This window comes from Grammomys surdaster, unplaced genomic scaffold, assembly GCF_004785775.1.
Source record: "Grammomys surdaster isolate TR1022 unplaced genomic scaffold, NIH_TR_1.0 210, whole genome shotgun sequence".
NCBI lineage: Eukaryota > Metazoa > Chordata > Mammalia > Rodentia > Muridae > Grammomys > Grammomys surdaster.
This window is the reverse complement of record NW_021604655.1, coordinates 1,359,906-1,380,251: the sequence shown is the minus strand read 5'-3', so window position 1 is coordinate 1,380,251 and position 20,346 is coordinate 1,359,906. Positions and strand designations below refer to the sequence as shown.

The 20,346-nt window shown below is 49.9% G+C and overlaps 1 protein-coding gene across 1 annotated transcript in view; it reads left to right on the top strand.

Moving 5' to 3' along the window:
* Ift43 (intraflagellar transport 43) overlaps positions 1-11,756 on the top strand; it is a 39,358-nt gene extending 27,602 nt beyond the window's left edge. The window contains exons 4-7 of the mRNA XM_028771887.1: positions 10,330-10,459; positions 10,691-10,766; positions 11,286-11,348; positions 11,474-11,756. Coding sequence (XP_028627720.1) covers positions 10,330-10,459; positions 10,691-10,766; positions 11,286-11,348; positions 11,474-11,593 — 389 coding nt within the window. The 3' untranslated portion in view covers positions 11,594-11,756. The remainder of the gene's footprint in view (positions 1-10,329; positions 10,460-10,690; positions 10,767-11,285; positions 11,349-11,473) is intronic.
* Positions 11,757-20,346: the final 8,590 nt, after the last annotated feature.

Genomic DNA, 20,346 nt, shown 5'->3' with positions numbered 1-20,346 from the left:
TGGTGGTTCCACTTTCAGAGCCAGATGTAGTCCCTCTTCCACACAGTTGTGAAGGGAGTGGGCGGTGGCGGCACAAGAGTAGGAGAGCCCCTATTGTAGCCAGCTCCTTATGAGAACAGTAGTTGCTACACAGAGACTCTAAGCTCCTGAGTGTATGTGAGAGAGGCTCACTGTCCTAGGACCTTTTTCACATGATAGAAATTATGTAAAGAAAAAGCTTAGTATTCTCTACAGTGAAGGGAACCCTGGCTCCAGAGCTGCTCCCAGTGCCCAGCAGACTATGGTCTTAGATGGCGGTGACTGCCCACGAAGTCCTCATTAGATGGTTGATTGCTCATGTGGAAGCCTCGCTGCCTGGTGTTGCCTAGAAGAAATGGAAAGGGTGAGATGTGTCTTGTCTAAGGTTTAGACATGGGATATCACCTCGCCCTTGCTTGGAAAGGTTTTTTTTTTTTTCCTTTTCTGACATAAATGGACATTTGTTCCTATAAGTCCTGAGCCAGCCAAACCTCCAGGTGGCCAAAATCTGGGGAGGATTTAAGGTGATCCCCCCAACCCTTGCACGAGGTGAACTTAGCCAAGTGGTGGATCTTTCTTTCTAGTGTTAGGTTCCCCAGCTTTCTGAAACTTCACTGCCAGTCACCGAACATGGGGACAATATACATCCGCTGGAGGACAGTTTGATTCCTGAGTCCATAAGTGTGGTTGACGGACTAGGTTTACCTAAAAGACCCTTTAAGAGAAAGCTCTTGAAGGATGATTACAGATTTGAGACACCATCATTTAAAAGTGCCCGAGGCAAACTCTTTTGAAAATTGCAGCAGCTGAGGGACAGAGAAAGAACCACACAGCCCTTGATTGTTGCGATGTTCCCTCCGGACCCGTGCTCCCCTCCCCCTCCGTTTCTCATCTGATAAGAGAGTGCAGCACTAAGACTCCTCATCTATCTTATGAAAATCCGATTCGGAATGGCTGTGATCAAAACCAGCTGGCTGTCACCAGCAGTGGCCTTGCGTGGAGGGAGGCTCTTAGAGGCGTTCCGTATGTGGGGTGTCACGGGTGGCATCGATCAAAGGAGCATTTTTTTAATAAATATATATAAGGAAAAACACAAAACCTAAGGATTTGGAATGAAAGCAGTGTAGTTTGTCTTGTTTTTTTTCCCGGGGAACATGAAGAGGATGAAATAGAATCCGATATGCCTGGTTTCTAACACACTTCTGTGATAGCGTTCTCGCCACACTGACACTATGTCCCTCATCCCGGGCCTCACCAAGGAGCCCCTCAGTTTCCCTTCCTTCCAGCCACATATTCTTTTATTATCTTTAAAGTTCTTTCTCCCTCCTTGTCCTCAACACAGGCCTGCAGATAAAAACTGGAGAAAACCACCAGGACGCCCTGAGGAGCCTGCTCCTCATTTCTTCAGCTGTCTGTCACCAGTGGGATGATGGTCCCAGGAGGTCACTCCAAAATGTAACACTTAGGTCTTGTCAGAATTGAGTCCCTTAGAGCCCTGCCTCTTTGCATCTGAGAATCCTCTTGGGCTAACTTGTCTCCCATGAGCACTGCACTGGAATGGATCCCAGAGCTCAGCCCTGCTTGCCGGCCATCTTCTCTGCCCATCACTGATTCCTCTAGAGCTTCGGGTAGGCTTGGGGGCGTGGTTTGCAGAAGGGAGTCCTAATGAAGGAATTGGGTCTGGGTGCCTGAGAGCTCCTTCAGAAACGTGGTGACACTCCTCTGTGGGGAACAGAGTGGGATCAGGCTTCTGTACACCACACGATGCTACAATTCACATGAAGGCTCTTACCAAACCCTTCTCTGCTGCTGATGTACCAGGAGAGCCACGCCCACCTCAGGAGCCAGGCACTGGTCAGAGTCTTTTTTGACCTTCCTTGCTCTCAAGGTCTGGTCTGCTTCCCCAGCAGCACAGGAGAGCTTTGGTTTAGCAGGAGTACATGGCACACCACTGTGTGGGGCGAAGCATCTGCTCTCTGTCTTCTGTCGCAGGACTCCTCAGGGAGCTCCCCAAACAGGGCTCTATCTGCAGCCACCCTCTTGCCTGCAGTCAGTCCTGGTCCTGGGGTTTGTGGTGTGACTCTATGGCCTCTGCCACTATTTCTTCATTCTTTGCTTCATCTGCCTGTAATGAAGACAGCCCGGACCCTGTGTTAAGGAGTAGAAATCACAAGGGACACGCCTTCAGACAGCAGGCCTGCTGGGGACCTAGAGACCTCATCCCCTGATACGGGGAGTACAGGGGAGCACTCAGGACCTCTCTGAGACCTCTCTCCCTTGTTCCTCGGGTGTTTGAAGCCTGTTGCCTACTGCTTTCTCCCTTTTCTTTTCCCTTTTAAAAAATTCTCCAGTTTTTCACTTAGAAAAAAAATTATTTATACGATTGAGATCCACTAATTAAAGCCATTTTCTGGTATTTGGTTACTGGAGCGTTTGATGTCTCTCTGACAAGACCATGAAATGCACGGGGTGTCCACAGGGACAGAATTTGCTGAACACGGCTCTTTGTAAATGAGGGGACACAGTGTCGCAGCAGCTCATGAATATGAAACGCCCACGATGCCACCTCAGTGGACTTGGGAACACAGATGAATCCTGTCATGTGCTAAATGAGACCAATTTCTTTCACTTAACTTCATCTTCAATCAGACCTTCTTCCGTTTGCCTGCTTAAAATTCCCCATACGTGATGCAGAAGGTAACAGCATTCAGTAAAACAAAGTTTTCAGCTACCGAGAAAAGGCGCAGCGATCCCTGTCTTCAGGTCACCATGTACTGAGAACATGGCCGCTGGTATAGTTGCCCAGATTTCTTTTCTGTGGACTGGCTGTTGAGCTTGTTAAACTCTGAGTGGTGGGCATGAGCCCTAACAGCCCCTGAAGGCCCTGCAGTGCCCAGGTCACAGAGGGGAAAAGAAGTTTGCCAGGAGGTGTATGTGCGGTTAGCAGATGACGCGACGGGGACAGATGTTGTCATAAACACCGTAAGGGATCTGGGAAAGTGAGGATGTCAAGATGAGAACGTGCTAAAATATTGAAGAGAAGCTATGTTCTATAGAAGCCTAGTGAGACGTGTAGAAATCCCCAGCCAAGAAATCCAGCAGGGCCAGGATAAAACTCAGTGGTAGAACATTTGCTGTGAGTATGCCAAGCCAGGCTTGGTCCCCAGAACTGCTAACAGAATAATCAGCTCAGTAAGAAGCAGAACCCAAGAAGACATCTTCTGGTCAGGATCCAGAGGCCACACGGGGATGGGGGAGGCGGGGGCTGCTTTGTTTCCTGTCTGTGAAGAGCCCATCAGGTATTCAAGCTGTACTCAGGGGTAAGCAGAGTCCACCTTAAAATTTGCTTTCTGCAGGTGTCATGTCTGGGACCTGTAATCCCAACACTTGCTGAAGCAGGAAGATTGCTGTGAATTTGAGGTCAGTTTGAGCTAGAGATCGACCCTATTTCAAAAGGCCAACGCTCAGAATAGGTGATCATAGTCTGTCCTAGTGTAGTTAGATGGGAAAATGGCGGAAATTGCCACCTGGGGTGGTATAGACATTTGGAGAGGCCTCACCTGAAGCAGCAGTTCAGGATCTTCATTGTCAGGCTGAGGGAATAGGAGAGTAGGAAGTGTGTGTCCGGGGGTGATGACGCTGTTCACAGCAAAAATGATTCAGGGCAAAAGGTGACTTCTCACCTGGTGAAACCAGTTATAATTGGTGTACTTGTGGGATGTACAATTATTAATTATTTTTATATTTCTATAGGCACTGTTTATCTATATATTTTGGTGGTTGGACTTAGACCTAGGGCCTTGCACATGCTTAGCAGAGACTCTACCTACCAAGCTCTGTATCTGCAGCCCCACACTTAACTTCCGTGATCTTAGCTAACTGTGTGAATCTAGGAGGTAGCAGCATTCTAGGTTTTGGTATCTTGGGGTGTGTGCGTGTGTGTGTGTGTGTGTGTGTGTGTGTGTGTGTGTGTGTGTGTGTGAGAGAGAGAGAGAGAGAGAGAGAGAGAGAGAGAGATCTTCCTTTGTGAAGCAGTTTCTCAGAGTTCTGTTACATAAGCCTCTATCAGGAGCCTCCAGAATATGGAGATCAGCGAAGAGCAGCGTGACCTAGCCTCAGGACGGAGCCAGGTGGTCCATAGTGGGCCCAGATGAACAACTTTACTATTGCTTCTTTGTCCCCAGTCATCCATTGTTTCCCAGCAGGCCTTGCAAATTACAAGCCAGTCAAAGCCTTTGCTATGATATTTTGAAATCCAGGAAGTATCCAAGGGTCATTGTTGGTTGGCGTGTAGAACAATCCTCTTGTGGCAGTGCAGACCGTGGTGGCACTCCATTGGACTGTAGTCAGACCGTAAAGGAGACAGACTGGGTCCCTCCTTGTGCCCTGTGCCTGACTTGTCATTGGAAGAGCATTTCTTCTCAGTCCTTCTTTATTTTGCTATTATTTATTTGTGGACGTACCTTTGACACCAGCTAGTTTACCGTGCGGATGGGAGACACAGGGTCAGTTCCAGTTATCGCTGCTTCCTGCAGACCACTGCGATGTCCATCTGAGTTCACAAATGAATTATGCAAGGATCACATGTGAAGGTTTTAATTCTGCCCGTGGGACTCTGTTGGTCACAAAGCAAGGGCTGTGCATCTCCCTCATCCCCTGGTACATGTCCCTTGCTGTGTGCAGAGCCCCCTTGGCAGTTTTGCCAGACTTGATCCATCATGGTTTCCATAATGTGTACACAGCAAGCAGCAAACACCTGCCTTCTCACTGGCTCTGCATGGCCACTCCTGGAACTGTGCACTCTCTCCTGCTGAGCCAAGCCTGCCAGTGTCTTCTGGGCCCCACACCCAAGCCACCCCTGCTTACCTTCAGGTTGTAAGGTACTTCCCCTCCCTTCACGGTGTCACTGCCAGGCCTGATCTTGCTTCTCTTCCAGTTCTCAGCAGCTCTATCCCGAACTCCAGCAGACCTTCCTTAAATCCTTACCCGCACCCCACATTCCAAACCAGGCCCTCTCTGGACTGGGTTACATGCATCACAGGGCGTTCACTTAGGAGAATACTAGATGGCTGTTGGAAAGAGTACTGTATGCCTGTGTGTACAGAAGGACATTACAGCACTTTAACAGGACAGATGTGCTGTGGTGTGCTTGATTTCTCTATAAACCCATGCAGTGTTAGTGGATCACCTTTGAGGAAAGACTTGCTGAAGGAAGGTAAACTTTCCATGTTAAACTTCACTACAGCATCCGAACTTACTGTATCCATAATATGACTTTCATTATTAGGTCTCTCTACCGCTTTCTCTTAGAACGAAGTCTGTTTCCTTCCTAGAATGGGTTATTTGTTTCTGTTCATTATCCTTGTCTGACTGGTGCTTCATGAAGACTAGGGCCGTGTCTGTCTTGACTGCTGCTGCCTCTGACTGTCCCTACTGCGATACCTTTCACATATCAGACGCTCAGTCAGTGTGCCTCAGATCTACAAGTTGATGGACGGGTGGGCAGAGAGACGGATGGACAAATAAGAGGACAATATTTCCTACAATTAGACTGAGCAGGCACCCTGTGGAGCAGAGAAATAGCTTGCACAGTTTGTGAGATAGCTAACATAGGAATACATAAGGCAAGGAGGGACACCTTACGGGTCTAGCCTGGGGCTGTGCAGCAGATGCTGAGGGGCAGGGAGACTCTACTTGTGCCTCAGTTTCAAGCAAGATGAATCCTAGAGAAGGGGACGGAGAAGTGAGCACTTCTCTGGCTGTTGAAGGTGCCCAGCCCTCTTCCCCTAGTTTTGTGAGACATGATGGGGTGGCATCTCTGGGCTCTAGGGTACAGGCATGCTTTTCCCATTTTGTAGACAGTGGTAAGTCACTTCAGTGGGGACTAGGCTTATTTAGGTCCTGGAACCCAGGGAAATCCATCCTATTGTTGGAAGTCTCTTGGTCCTCTTCTTTGGAGGTGAGAGACCTTACCTCAGCAAAGACAGCTTCCTGGGAGAGCCTTGGATGGGTTGGAAGCCTGGCTCTACTGCCGGTTAAGGCTTCATCTCCCACAGTCTACTTCACCCTGCTTCACCTCCATGCTTTCTTCTAAAACCATTGCTAGCAGGACTGAGTGAGGAAATTAGCACAGGGCCACAGCCTCTGTGCCATAACAGCTGCCAGCCTTGGAACTGCTCTCCGGGGCTAGTGCATGTGTTGGTCTACATTACAAATGGGTGACACCACACACTGTCCTTTCTGTCTCTTACTGCACCAAGCCTGATGGTTCCACTCTTGTCTGTTCTCCTAGAAGCCATGCTCCCAGGGCTGAGTTTCTTCTCACTCTTGACGTTTGTCCACGGAGATTCACCCGGTAGCATTTTCCCTTATTGCATCCGATACAGGGGCCAGAGAGCCATAAGTGGTCATGACCTTCATTTTATTAATGAAGAAACAGAGGCACAGAGGGCATAAGGCACACAGTTAGTATACAGTGGAGCCTGGATTCAGACTCCTGACTCTAGGACCAGTGCTCTTGCCTTGAGAGTGGACTTCTGCACACCACCCCACCTGCCTCTCCCGCACCGCCACTGCTTTTCAAGAAACAGCGTAAGAGAAAAGGAGGACAGAGTAGATGGAATTAGTGGTTTTTAGAAACAGCGGTGGACTGGCCGGGGATACAGTTCAGTGGGAGAGAGCTTGCCTGACACACAGAGAGCCCTGGTTATGGCCTTAGTGCTGCACAAAAGGATGACAATAACTTCTCAACAGTGCCAAACCTACTCCACCCTTCCCTCTAGTCTCTGACTAGTGTGTTCTGAAAGTGTCAAATTATAACCCATGTGTGCTGGGTCTCGTGTGTGTGTGTGTGTGTGTGTGTGTGTGTGTGTGTGTGTGTGTGTCTTGCATGCATGCCCAAGCATGTGGAGGCCAGAGGTCAACATGAGGTGCCTTCCTTTGTCATTCTCCATGTTTTTGAGACAAATGCTCTCTTAAAACCTGAAGCTCACTGATTGGCTAAGCTCCTAGGATCTGCTGGTGTCCACCCGCAGCACTTGGGTAGCAGTTGACACGCCCAGCTTCCTCCCGGGGCTGAGGATCTGGACTTTTCCTCATGCTTACACAGTAAGCACTTCATCCACTGAGCTGAGGCTCCAGTCCTGAAGATGCAGGTTTCTGAAGTCTATATTCTCATTCTCTCCCTCGCCTCCCTCCCTCCCTCGCCTCCCTCGCCTCCCTCCCTCCCTCCCCCCCTCCCTCCCTCCCCCCCTCTCTTTCTCCCTTTCCCCCTTTCTCCCTCTCTCTCTTCCCCTCTCTTTCTCTCTAGCTTTGTTCTGTGACCAAGGGGTCAGGATGGGGGAAGGGGAGGAGAGAAAATGCAAATGGATTTCCCAGTATTCCTCTGAACACATAAGCAGGCACTTGTCTGTGATTGTAAATCCAAAACTCCTAAAATTTGAAGTTCTTTGAAGTTTGCCCAAAACCTGCTCCACGGCCACCTGTTCCACTGGGAGCTGGGGATTGGATAGCCTGCCTCTGCTGCGATAGCTCAAGCTGTCACTGCCCTGGAATGTTCCAGCTTGTCTTGGCCTGGCTGTCATCGCTGGCTCCATCCCACTCAGGCGGTTCACCGGGTTCTACTGGGCACCAGGCTTCCAATTAGAGAGAAGCCCCACTGTGTGGCCAGCCCCACCAGTGCCACTCTGAGCGGCCTTTTGCCAAGGCCTGCGCTGACCTCTGATCTGTCACAGATGGGCAGGCCCCATGCTCCCTTGTGCACATTTGGAGGAGGGGAGTGGGGCCCAACAGGAAAGCCCACGGGAGTGACAGTAAGTGCTGAGCAGAAGTGTAATTCCTCAGAGCTTGAAGAGGCCGGGCTGAGCTGACAGGGTCCAAATGCTGGAGTTGTGGAGGGAAAGGGGACTTGGGGAAGACCCCATCCTGAGCCCCAACTCAGCATGGGCCATTTCTCAACAACTGCTGAATATTCATCTCAGGCTGGACTCCACAGCCAAGGAGTGCCAACAGTGAGCTGCTGACTGGCCCACTCTAAAACTGTCACTCTGTGGATGGCACAGGGCACAACCGCATCCCTGTCCCTCTGCCGGACCGACAGTACAGCCTTAGCCAGGGAGCCCCACCACCATGCTGTATTGATCATGGGAAAATGAAAAAAAAATCGAAATTTCTATTAGCTTTAGAAATGGAATCTTGGGAATACCATGTTTTGTGTTTTTAACAGGGCAGAGAAATAGAATCCAAGGTTGGATGTCCCCTTTTAGGTACAGGACTTGCTGAATGTGGCTCAGTATTTGGGGTCTGGGGTATTTGGGCTGTGTCTCTTTATTTCTTATTGGCAATTTCTCTTTATTTTTAGCCCTCTTCACAGAGGGACCACTTCTCTGTCTTTTCCTTTCTATTTTATCTTCTGTGTCTCCCCTCTCCTGTGGCCACCCTTCCTGGGTACAACGAGTCTGAAGTCTGCTGTTGGAAGCAGTAATAAAGAGATTTATGTACTCTTGGCTTAGAACAGCCACAGCATCTAAATAATGACTAGGCCAGAGGTGGGAGGAATCTTCCCAGCTGTTCTTGGAATGGCCCTGTGCCTCTTTTGGAAATAAAATTACATCTAGCCCACAGAAGCACTTGCCTTCCTTCTGAGATATTTTCCTGGTTGTGTATCTGCAGTTGGTTTAGTATCCTAGGAATGCTTCACCCTGTGTGGCCTTTCTTCTTGCCCTACCTCTTTTTTTCTTTGCTCTGATCAATTAAAGCAAAACCTCTAAACCAGCCCATGATGGTCAGAGAAAATGTGTCTTTATCTCTCTGGACACTCTTTGGCAACTTAAGCATGTTGGCCTAATGAAGTGACAGGCCTGTCTCTTGCTTCTCTTTTGTTTGTGTGACATTGTCAGACTGATGGGAGGCGCATTCTCATATCTCTGCACGTCTGTAATGTGCCTGGAGAGTTCTGAGAAGGAAAACCTCCTGGAGGCTGCAAGGGAGAGTGGGACTGTAGCAGGATATTTTCCCTGCAAGTTAGGAGGAGCTAATGTGGGAGGAGTAAGGAGAGGAAGAGGAGGAGCTAAGAGAGAGATGTAGGAGCCATGAAAGACACATGTGAGCAGTCCTGGGTAACAACTTATACCTTAAGGTTAGATATTGGGACACACCTTTAATTGTGTGACCATCTTGTTAGTTGAGCATTACCAAACATATAAAGCCTTTGGATAACCTTTAAGCATTAGAGTCTCATTTCTACCGGGTACTGTGTGGATGGCGGGATGGTCTGGGCTCAGCTCAGCCTTGTGGAGACAGTGTGGGAGACGGGCAGAGTCACCTTCCACGCTGGTGTCTTATGGGTGGCAGGGTGTCTCTGGCCTCCAGAGCCAGTGGGCTGAGCCGAGCAGCAGGAAGAACACACCACGACTGGGGGCCTCAGGCCTAGCCTAGTCGGGAACATGGCTGCTCTGTACCTACAAGCCAGATTGGGTGCCACAGTTTTAAATATTACCAGTAACATGGGACCACTAAAATAGTGTCACATTGGGCCTGGCTAATGGCAGCCCTGATGTCCGACAGTATCAGGAGTGAGTTCTGTGACTAAAGTGTCCTCCACTGATAACCATGCAGCTGGGATCTGGACTGGAATAATGGTTCTCTGGAGCTAGTACATGTGTAGATATACATCATGAATGGGTGTCACTGCTCCTTGTGACACCACACACTGTTGTTTCTGTGTCTGACCATGCCAAGCCCATTAGTTCTACTTTCATCTGCCTTCCTAGAAGCCATGCTCCAAGGGCTGAGAATTTTACATTCTCCATGGAGATCCACCCTGGGCCCCTTCCCTGATGTCTTAGTTAGGGTTTCCATGCTATGAAGAGACACCACCACCAAGGCGATTCTTATAAAGGCAAACATTTAATTGGGGCTGGCTTACAGGTTCAAAGATTCAGTCCATTATCATCATGGCAGGGAAGCATGGCAGTGTCCAGGCAGACATGGTGCTGGAGAAGGAGCTGAGAGTTCTACATCTTCATCCAAAGGAACATAGGAGCAGACTGTCTTCCAGGCAGCTGGGAGGAGGGTCTCCAAGCCCACCCCCACAGTGGCACACTTCCTCCAACAAGGCCTCCTAACAGTACCACTCCCTGGGCTAAGCATATTCAAACCACCACACCTGGTGACTACATTACAGTTACTGAAGAAAACTCCAGGAGAGACACAAGTACCAGAGCCCATCAGGAGGTGCCCCTCCTGTGCATTCTCAGGGATGGGTGAAGCTCCATGTTTGACTGTCTGAGTGTCTGACATGTGGAAGCTAAGCAACCAGGGGTCCTGGTCATCATGCTGCCTACTGTGCTGCCCCACCTCTCCTTGCAGATATTCCTGTGATCCCAGATCTGGAAGATGTGCAGGAGGAAGACTTTGTGCTGCAGGTGGCATCCCCTCCGAGGTAGGTGAAGCTAGGTGTGGAATTGGTGAGGAAGCCCAGAACATACACATGGGCATGCTCCAAGTGCTGTCTGCAGCAAGCCTTGCTGGCCTTGCTGACAAGGGGTTTCATTCTGTTCTTCACACTCTCCTGGTTCATCTTGTCTGTATACAAGGTTCTAGATATAGTAGTCAGTCAGGCTCTCTCCTGGAACCAGTGTTGCCTGTGGCTCTTTCACTCCCTTTCCTTCAGCATCCAGGTAAACCGAGTGATGACCTACCGTGACCTGGACAATGACCTCATGAAGTACTCAGCCTTTCAAACTTTGGTGAGTGGACCCACCTCTGCCCAGCTCACAGGACCTCCATGTGGAAAGTTCTCAGTTCCTCCAGAGCTGTACACATTCCTCCACATCCCTGAGGCTGCCGAGAAATCCTAGTAGTGACATCCATGGGCCATAGACTCCTGTTCCAGGCTCCCAGCCACTCTGGCCACCCTCGTGGCACACGATGGCTACCCTGTTACCATCTGCCTATGTGGAGCGTATTCTGTCCTCTTGTTGTTGGCTTTCCCCAGTGAGCCCAGTGCTAAGGATGCCAGAGCCGCCCCTCTTCCCCATGGCCATGCCTCCCTCCTCCCCATGGCCATGCCTCCCTCCTCTCCATGGCCATTCCTCTCTCCTCCCTATGGTCGTGCTTTTCACTGCGCAGAGGGGGGTGTTGTTCTTTGATCAAGGCTTTCTGGGGTCTCGGTTTGGAGAGTTCTGTCATATGCAAGTGCCTCTCCTTACTGTAAAAGCAATGCTGATGCCCCCAAGGGTCCAGCCTGGCTTTTTGTGCATTTGCAGGATGGAGAAATTGACCTGAAACTCCTCACCAAAGTGCTGGCACCAGAGCATGAAGTGAGAGAGGTAAGGTACTCATCCCCACCTGGAGGCCTGCCCCCCACCCCAGCCTGCAACTTCCTGGGTAGGGTGGGAAGTTGGCTGAAGGGAAGGCTTTTCTTTCTCTTACCGAGCAATCTTCATCTTCGCAGGATGATGTAGGCTGGGACTGGGACCATCTGTACACTGAGGTGTCCTCAGAGCTCCTCACAGAGTGGGACCTGCTGCGGGCAGAGAAGGAGGACCCTGTGGGACCATCTAGGCACATCTAACCCAGGAACGTCACTGCATTTGAACAAATGCAAGAAGTCTAAAACCAAGAGAGCTTGTGAACAGCGTACAATTTTTATACAGAATATTTTGTAATAGAATATTTATTTTCAGTTGGACACATTGGAGCATCCCACGTCAATAAATGACCTTATTCTGTGAGCAGTCCTTTCATTCTGTCCAGCACCATCTTAGACGCATGGATGATGGAAGGCAACCCTTTTTTCTTCACTTTTGGTTTTGTGGTGTTGCTGTGGTTTTGAGGTCAGGTCTTACTACACAGGCCAGACTCCCCTCGCACTTCTGATTCTCCTACCTCAGTCTCCCAAGTGCTGGAACTACAGGCACGACACCATGTGTGGCAGGAAGGTGGCTTTTAAACAATCAGATAAGGACTCCAAACTATATAGTTGAAGAGCATGAGGGAAAGGGGGGGGGTGTGGGGATGGCTGCTCCTCCACTTCTCAGGAGGCCTTAGCTCCCTGGAGTATGGCACTGCCTTTCTGACTGTGGCCCTCTGGGGCCATCAGGTGCACTCTCTGCTCCAGCTTCCCTGTGCCCACCGTGCCCTCCCAGGAAAGGTCAGGATATGATAATGAGAGGGCCTTGGCAGGATGGCATGGGTGTGCTCAGACTACCCTCTCCTTTCTCCCTTCTACCTGAGGATTCCAAGAGTCTCTTGCTGGTTCAAATTGGGAGGCTTTATCCCAGCACCCCTAAAAAATCTCCCAGAAGCACTCTCTTGGGGAGCCAGGGCCCTGCTTTCAGTCGCCTCTGACTTTCCTGGCACAGCATGGCTGGTCTTGGTTCCCCAGCCTCACTCCCTGCTTCAGAGTGTGCTGAGGTGGACAGGAAGCCCTACCCACTTCCTAACCAGTTCCTGGTTTTGTTTTGTTTTTCTCTTTTCCCCCCTAAGACATTTTGGGTGGGAGGGAAACAGGGGGAGTCTTCCTCAGCTGCCTGTGCTGGACCTGCAGGAAGTCTGCTGCCCCTAGCCAAGGCCCATTCTCTGGCCACTGAGTGGGAGGCTGAGTGCTGAGCCTTCCTGCATGGAAAGCCCTTCATTAAAATTCAGAAAAACAAAGAGGCTCAACACTTCAAAAACCCACTGGGGGGTTATTTTTGTGTGACTACAGTGTCCTTCCCTGGTGAGCTACTGGGCTCCAGATCTGCAGAGTGGATGCTTGTCGGTTAATTATAAACTCAGGGACTTAGTGGCTTTGGGGTCCGGAGTCACACACTAGACAGGCCTTCTTTGGAATAATTCCCATGGCCACTGAGAAGTTTTCATCCAGGCTGGTTTTTCTTGAGCCTACATCCTTCTGAAACCCAAAGGACAAAGGCTGCATTCTAGTCCCTTAATTACCAGCAAACTCCATAGCGGCCTCCAGGCTCTTAACAACCTTGGAGGTCTTCAGCTGGCCCAAGCTAGTGCCTAGGGTTTGGCTCCTTTCTTCTCCCTACAATAGTAGCAAGTTCCAACCCACGCTGAGTGCTCAAGTGTATTAGCTGGGCACTCAGCACAAGCAGTTCCCCAGCCTACCATCCCATAGCTATCAGGGACCTGGCGAAACATGCTTTACCCACGTGACAGAGGCTGAGGCTGAGGACGAGTGCCCAGGGACATCCAGTGACAGTGTTGGTGTTCAAAAGCTAATTCTGCAGTGTGCATAGCATCCATGTTGCCTTCAGCTTGCAAAAGTAGTCTAATGCAATGAATGGACAGAGTCCAGCATTCTCCAGAACTTTCTGCCACTCCCCCTAGTCCCAGAGCAGGCATCTCTTCTTCTGAAGTGCCTACAGGCTTGTGGTAGGGAACCTCCACTGTGCCCGAGCCCACGAGGCCCAGATATATGCATTGTCAATTAAAACAAAGTGGTCCATCTGGGAATGTGGCTCAGTTGGTAGAGTGTTTGCCTAGCACGTACAAAGCCCTGGGTTCAAACCCAGAAACTAGGCATGGCCACACTTATCATCTCTCCGCTTGGGAGGTGCAGACGGCATGATTAGCAGAAGTACGAGGTCATCATCCTCACCTTCACAGCAAGTTTAAGGTCAGCCCAGCCTGGCTCTAAGAGAAAATAAAAATAAATGTATGATCAGGAGAGGCTTCATCTTGGCTGTCGCTGAAGGGACTGATGGAAGAGTAAGATGGTGGCTGGTCCAGTGCTGAGGACCTTTCCAGAACCAGGAGGCTAAGATGGACCAGGCCTGACCTGAGGAGTATTAGAGGTCAGGGTATGGAAGTCAAGCCAATCAGAGGAGATAGGTGTTATGCTTCTGTGTGCCCAAGGCCTCTTGGGTATCACAGGTATTCTCTGCTTCTTCCAGCCTTCAAGCATGATAGGAAAAATTTTCAGTTTTTATTATCATTATTATTATTGTTATTACTATTATTATTCCTATCCATGCCTCAGCCTGGTGAAGCAGAGCTCTTTATGCTGTGTGGAGTGAGAACAATGGGCTCTGTCATGTGCTAGAGGTCAGGAGGAGGTTGCCAGATCCTAGGCCGCAGACCAGGTGTGCCCAGTGGGCTGGCAAGACAGAATGTTCTAAGAGGGTTGCATGACACAACGCTCCCTGGAATTTGCAGCCGTTGGTGAAGAGCCTAGTGAGAACTCTCCGAGGGGGGCTTACTACTGGAACTAGGGGCCTTCTCTGTCTCTGGAAACCGATAGCTAAAGGCTACCAGTTGTCTTTACTGGTCCCCGGGAATTTCAAAGGCTTTTTGACAAACTAAATTACCCTGCTGATAGTAAGGAGGGCCAGTATAGATGAAGGGCTCTGCCCGGTGGTGAGTGGGTCCTGTGGGCACGCTGGGCTAGAGACCTCTGTGTGAAGGCGTTATTGAAAGTGTTCGATTCAGTGCTTTTAGTAAATTTGGGAAACTGGTCGCATCACTGACATGCGGTTCCCTGCCTGCCCCACTCTCTGTGTTTTGCTCCCAGCTCCTGCCCTGGGCAACCACCCATTTGCTGTGACTCCTTACATACACCTAGTCATTTCCTGTATGTGTGCTCAGAATGTGCAGACTTTTGACTCTTCCATAGAGAAACATTTGCCTAGTCTCTATTGGTGTGTGGTATTTTCTCTACTATCTTTTCATCCATCATTGGTAGATATTTGAGTGGCTTTCAGTTGGGGACTGAACTCTACATACAAGGCTTTCTCTGGGGACAAAGCCTATTTGTTTTCTTAGGTTGGATTCCTGGGAGTGAGGTTATTGTGTCATATATGATTATGTGACACTTAAACAAACTACGGCACTTTCCCAGGATGTTGTTGTTTATTGTTTTAGTTCTTTAGGGCATCAGTCTTCAATCCTTAGGGTTTTGTTTTTTGTTTTGTTTGTTTGTTTGTTTGTTTTTCATGCCTCCGTAAGTCTTTGGAAGGTGACTGTTAGCATCTTCAGGAGACAACTTCTCCTTTCTTCTCTTTATTTCCCTCCCACTCAGCTCACTTTGCAGGATCATGTTTTGAGCTTGGAAGTGCTTTAGGTCTGAGTAGGAGATGTGTGCATTTCCGTCTCTGTCAAGCTCCAGTTCCTTTCCTGAGCACAGAGTCCAAGGAGGCCTGGCCCTGACTTGAGATGCTAATGAGGGAACAGAGGAAATAATAAGAGAGTTCATGGGAGAGAGGACCTTTCCCTCTGAGATAAGAAGCACACTGGTTTGTTTTAGTAGGAGTCAGGAAGCCACAGACCATTGCCCAAAGCCAGCCTACCTCTTACTCTGTAAGTCTCTGCCTGCACACAGCCATTTTCATACGTTGACCTGTTCTCTGTGGCTGCTTTGGGGTCAAGTGAGCAGAACCCAGCTGCAACCTAGACCATCTAGCCTATAAGGTTTAAAATATATACTATTTAGTCCTTTCTAGGAAAAAGGTTGCCAACCCCTCCTTAGAGGAAAAACTCAAGGCTTCACTGTATGTTTCCATCCAGACAATCACGGCAGCCGGAGCGACTTGAGTTAAATGTAAGGAAAGGACTTACAGAATGGAGAGATTCTGGTCCCTTGGTGGGGAGGGTGGGGTGGAGTTCCCTGTGAAAGCAATGGATGCATCCATTCCAGGAACATTGGGACATAACCTATCTGGGGACAAGAAGCTGGGGGTGGGCGGGACTCAGGGCTCCTTTTCAGGCCTCTGATGCTATTAGTCTCTAGGAGGCAAATGCCTTTAGCAGTGAGCCCAGGAGAGGCAGAGGTAGATGGGTAGGTGGGCGGGAGCCCAGTGGACACAGCATAAGAAACAAGGAGAAGAGAAAATCCTAATTTTCTTTTGGCATTGGAGAACCAGGAAAGCCAAGGTGGCAGGAACAGACAGAGGAGGAGGCTGGCTGTTCCTCTGCGGCTGTGCTGGAGTGAATTAATTCATAGCATATGTTCCCAGCATCTGTCACAGGGACCTGGACTGGAGGGGTTAGCAAGAGAGGACTGTGCCAGGGTTGAGCATTAGCCCAGAATTCCCCAGGCTGCTGGGGCTATTGGCTTCCACAGAATGAGGGCCAGCCAACCCGCCCAAGAACATCTGCCACAGCTGTAACCCACCAGCCTGCCTTGGGGGAGAGAGACAGCGGCTCTGCAGCAGGCTCTCTGCAAGAAAACGACTGGCCGAAGCAGGACTTGGAGACTTGAGAGAGCCATGCAAAATCCTCTAGTCCTGAGCTCTACTGCGTCAGCCCTATCCAGCAACCACAGGTCTGACTGGAGGTGGGACACAAGGAACAGCGGGAGGAGTAGGGAAGCCTGCCCCTAAGTAACGTGGCAACAGTAATATTGGAACTTCAGGTGTAGTCTCAGGACCCCTGCAAGCCATTTGGGCTAACTGTCCCAAGGGAGACGATAGTCAATAAGGCAGGAGGGAGGTGTGGTTAAGGATGTAGACCAGGCCAGGTCTCTGCCCTGCCAGATCAGATGTGGGATGGCCTAGGAATGTTCCCATGTCTCAACTCCTTCTACAGGGGCAGATTGAAAATACTCCGTAAGTCACAGGTCCCCGTGACAGACAGTGGGTACAGACGGGGCCTGCATGGTCATCTCTCCTAAGGTCACACACTGGAGATCACAGACTGTGTTGGACCCACAGGACATGTTTATTTGATGTGCATGCTTTTGAAAAAATTGCTCAGCTACTTATGAGCATTTAGAACTGAAAGGCTTCCCGTTGGACCCTAGCTCCGTCTCCAGTTTAATCTCAGACTGGGAGCCAAGCTGGAAAATGTGTCTGCTCTGGGGCTGCAGTCCCTGTGGCGGCAATGACTTGAACAGTGAAGTAGGCCTCCCTGGAGTAGCGACTGCGCAGAAAGCCTTCGGTCCACCCTGTCTCCATGTCTGCCTGGGTCCTGCCCAGACTTCCATTGTTGTCTGTGAGGATTGTTCCTGAGGACACCACCCCACTGCTCCCAGCCTGGAACTTGCATCCCATCTCCCACTCCTTGTCACTGCTGTGAGGCTCTGGCCTGATACAGAAAAAGATGGTGGGAGCTGTCTTGAGGGCCAGGCTCATCTTCTAGGTTGTCCTCTGGCCAGGAGCTGGCTCATGGATTCACTGAGGCTCCAACAAGAGTTTAGCAGAGCCCTGGAGGCATTTCTAGAGCCAATGAGTGACGCCTTGGCCCTCCCCAGCGGTGTTTACTAAACTTTGCCCTCAAATCGTAGAGCCTTTGGCCTATATGGGAAAGTAGAGGGTTTGCCAGTACCCCAATTCCTCTGTGGAGTCTCCTTAGGGATGGAGACCATGCCCATCCATACATGGCATCGACAGTGGGCTCAAGACAGGGCACAGCCTTTCTCCAAGGAGGACCATATGCAAGGAGAGTGGTTGGTGTAGCCTCTACCAACAGTGCATGTAGCAGTGGTTCTCAACCTTCCTAATGCTTCAACCCTTTAATAGAGTTCCTCCTGTCATGGTGACCCCTCCCCATACAAAATTATTTTTGTTGCCCCTTCATAACTGCAGTTTTGCTACTGTTATGAATCATAACTATCTGTGTTTTTCAGTAGTCTTAGGCCACCCCTGTGAAAGGTCATTAGATGCCCCCCCCATAGGGGTCATGACTCACAGGGTGAGAAACACTGCCTTAGGGGCTGCCTCAGCATCCGGTGGTGCTTGGCTGGTTACTAGGCAACAGTACAAGGCTGGCTGCTTCCCTTCAGCATGGGATTCCTTCACTATCTTAGTGGCAGAGCAACCCACTGAACTGGCCAGGCCCTTCTCAGAGACAGCCTGCCTGCTTCTAAAGCATGCTTCTTCTTCTTCTTTACCTCTCCCTGCTATCCAAAGCCTCTCTTATCCCTCCTGCCTCATCTCCCCTTCGCTGCTCGTGTGTGTGAGCCACAATAAATCTATTTCCCACTCTGCTTGAAGGAAAAAGAAGTGGGCCTTACATGCCGGGCAGTGGTGGCGCACGCCTTTAATCCCAGCACTTGGGAGGCAGAGGCAGGCGGATTTCTGAGTTCGAGAGTTCGAGGCCAGCCTGGTCTACAGAGTGAGTTCCAGGACAGCCAGGACTACACAGAGAAACCCTGTCTCAAAAAAAAAAAAAAAAAAAAAGAAGTGGGCCTTACTCAGATGGTCCTGCTCTGCAGGGCCAAGACCCCAGAACAGGCAGACAACGGAGGTGTGGCCAGTAGACTCTTCTCCAAAGTTTTCTATGAGTCCATTGGCTTGGCTACCTGTGGGTGGAGTTACAGAGGGTAGGGAAGAAACAGAGGATTGTGGGTACCAAAATGGAATCCAGTGTGACTGAAGAGGCTCAAAAGGAAGAACTGAATTCCCACCACAGGGATTTAGTAAGAGAGCTTGGTCTCCTATCAGGAGAAGGAAACAGACCAACTCTCTGCTGAGGTAATGCACAGTAAGCTCCTACCAGTGCTATCTGGGCATTAAAAGGGGATGTTATGATACACTGGGCCTATCGGAGAAAATGGATTCATCCCCAGTGATGCAAGTGGCCCAGGATCAGGGTATCAGTTCTGGGAGTTGCGGAAGGGATAGACTAGACAAAGATACACCTCAGGCCTCTCCATGGCAGGATGTAACAAGGCTCAATGGGCAGAGCAGAACAGCCTGCTCCCTGCTGGCCAATGAAAGCTTCTGAGGGTGGCTGATGGGCCAGCCTTGTTCTAATATGACCTTGGGGTATGGCTCTAACAGTGTTAAAGGATGAAGACTGAGGCACAAAAGTAGAGTGAAAATCGACCTCACTGGGTGCAGGAGGGTGTGTGGGGAAAGGAAAAGGTGCTTTAAAAAGCAAAGCCAAGACTAAAGACTTGGTCAGAGAGGAGCTACAGATCTGAGGAGTGCAAGCAGGTTGACTAGGTGAGAGATTGGGGGTGGAGGAAACCATGTCCTGTCTTGGTTGTGGGGCTTTGTAAATAAGTTTTGTGGTATCTGAACTCCTTCTCAGTGAACCAAGTATCTCTCCTACAAGCTCTCTTACAGAGGTGACTGATGATTTCCCAGGGCCTTACCTGGTCTTTCCTGCACCTGAGCTCCGAGGTCAGGAGGCAAAGGGACCATGTTGTGCCACCTCAGCTGCTGATACCAAGACCAAGTTGCTGCCAGGCCCGTGTCAGCTTTTCACTGTTGGCTTCAGTGTCATTTGTCACTGTGAGGCTTGGAAAGGAAAATCCAGCAATTTTGATGATTCGAGAAAGCAGATGGCCCAACCTTCAGTAAAACCACGGGCCTCTGGGAGTCAGCTCTGACATTGTCCTGCAAACACAGGTTTATTGAGCCCAGAGTAAGGAAGGACACAGGACTCTGAAAGCCAAAACAGTTTTGTAAGGATAGTGCACCAAGAGGGCAGGCTCTACCTCACACTGTCTGATCTCAGAATTCTGTCCCCTCCAGGCCTCTGTCACAGCCCTGAAAGGACAAGGGTGCTTCTGCTTAACTCTGAGCCACTTCCTGGGTAAGAAGGTAGTAAAGTAGTGTTTTCCCCGGGGTGGTGGATGGGTGAGGAGGGCCTGAGGATGAACTCATATCGTCCAGCTTGCAAAGCTAAACCAGGTGTCCTCTCGAGGTAGGAAGGTGCTGTATTTGATCTTAGAAAGAAAATCAAAGCTGGAGTTTCCCGTGAGCCTTTGGTATTTCGTTTTATGTTTTGGGTTTGTTGTTGTTTGGTTTTTCGAGACAGGGTTTCTCTGTGTAGCCCTGGCTGTCCTGGAACTCATTCGGTAGACCAGGCTGGCCTTGAACTCAGAAATCCACCTGCCTCTGCCTCCCAAGTGCTGGGATTAAAGGCGTGCACCATGACGCCCCGGCTGTTGTTCTGTTGTTTGGTTTTTAATTCGCTCTGTGCATTCTCTCTCTCTCTCTCTCTCTCTCTCTCTCTCTCTCTCTCTCTGTCTTCCTCTGTGTCCTGAATATCATGTAGCCTAGGCTGGCTACAATTCACTAGGTAGCCAAGGATGATCTTGAACTCTTGGTCCTCCTGCCTCTCCCAAGTGCTGGGATTCTAGGTATGCATACCATGCCTCTTTTTTTTTCCCCCCTGGTGCTGGGGGTTAAATCCAAGGCTTTGTGTATATGGGGCAATCACTCTAACAGTGAGCTATGTCTCAGATCCCACAGCACAGTGGCTTTTAACTTATACCTGAAGAGTGCTCTATGACCAGGTGGCAGCTGTGTAACCATGTTCATGTAACTCATAGCCAGTCACACTGAGGGCCAGCGTTATCAAAGTGACTGCCAGTTACCACGCAACACTCTCTGATAGGCTCACTCCACTCACTTCTAAGGGACAGGAAGC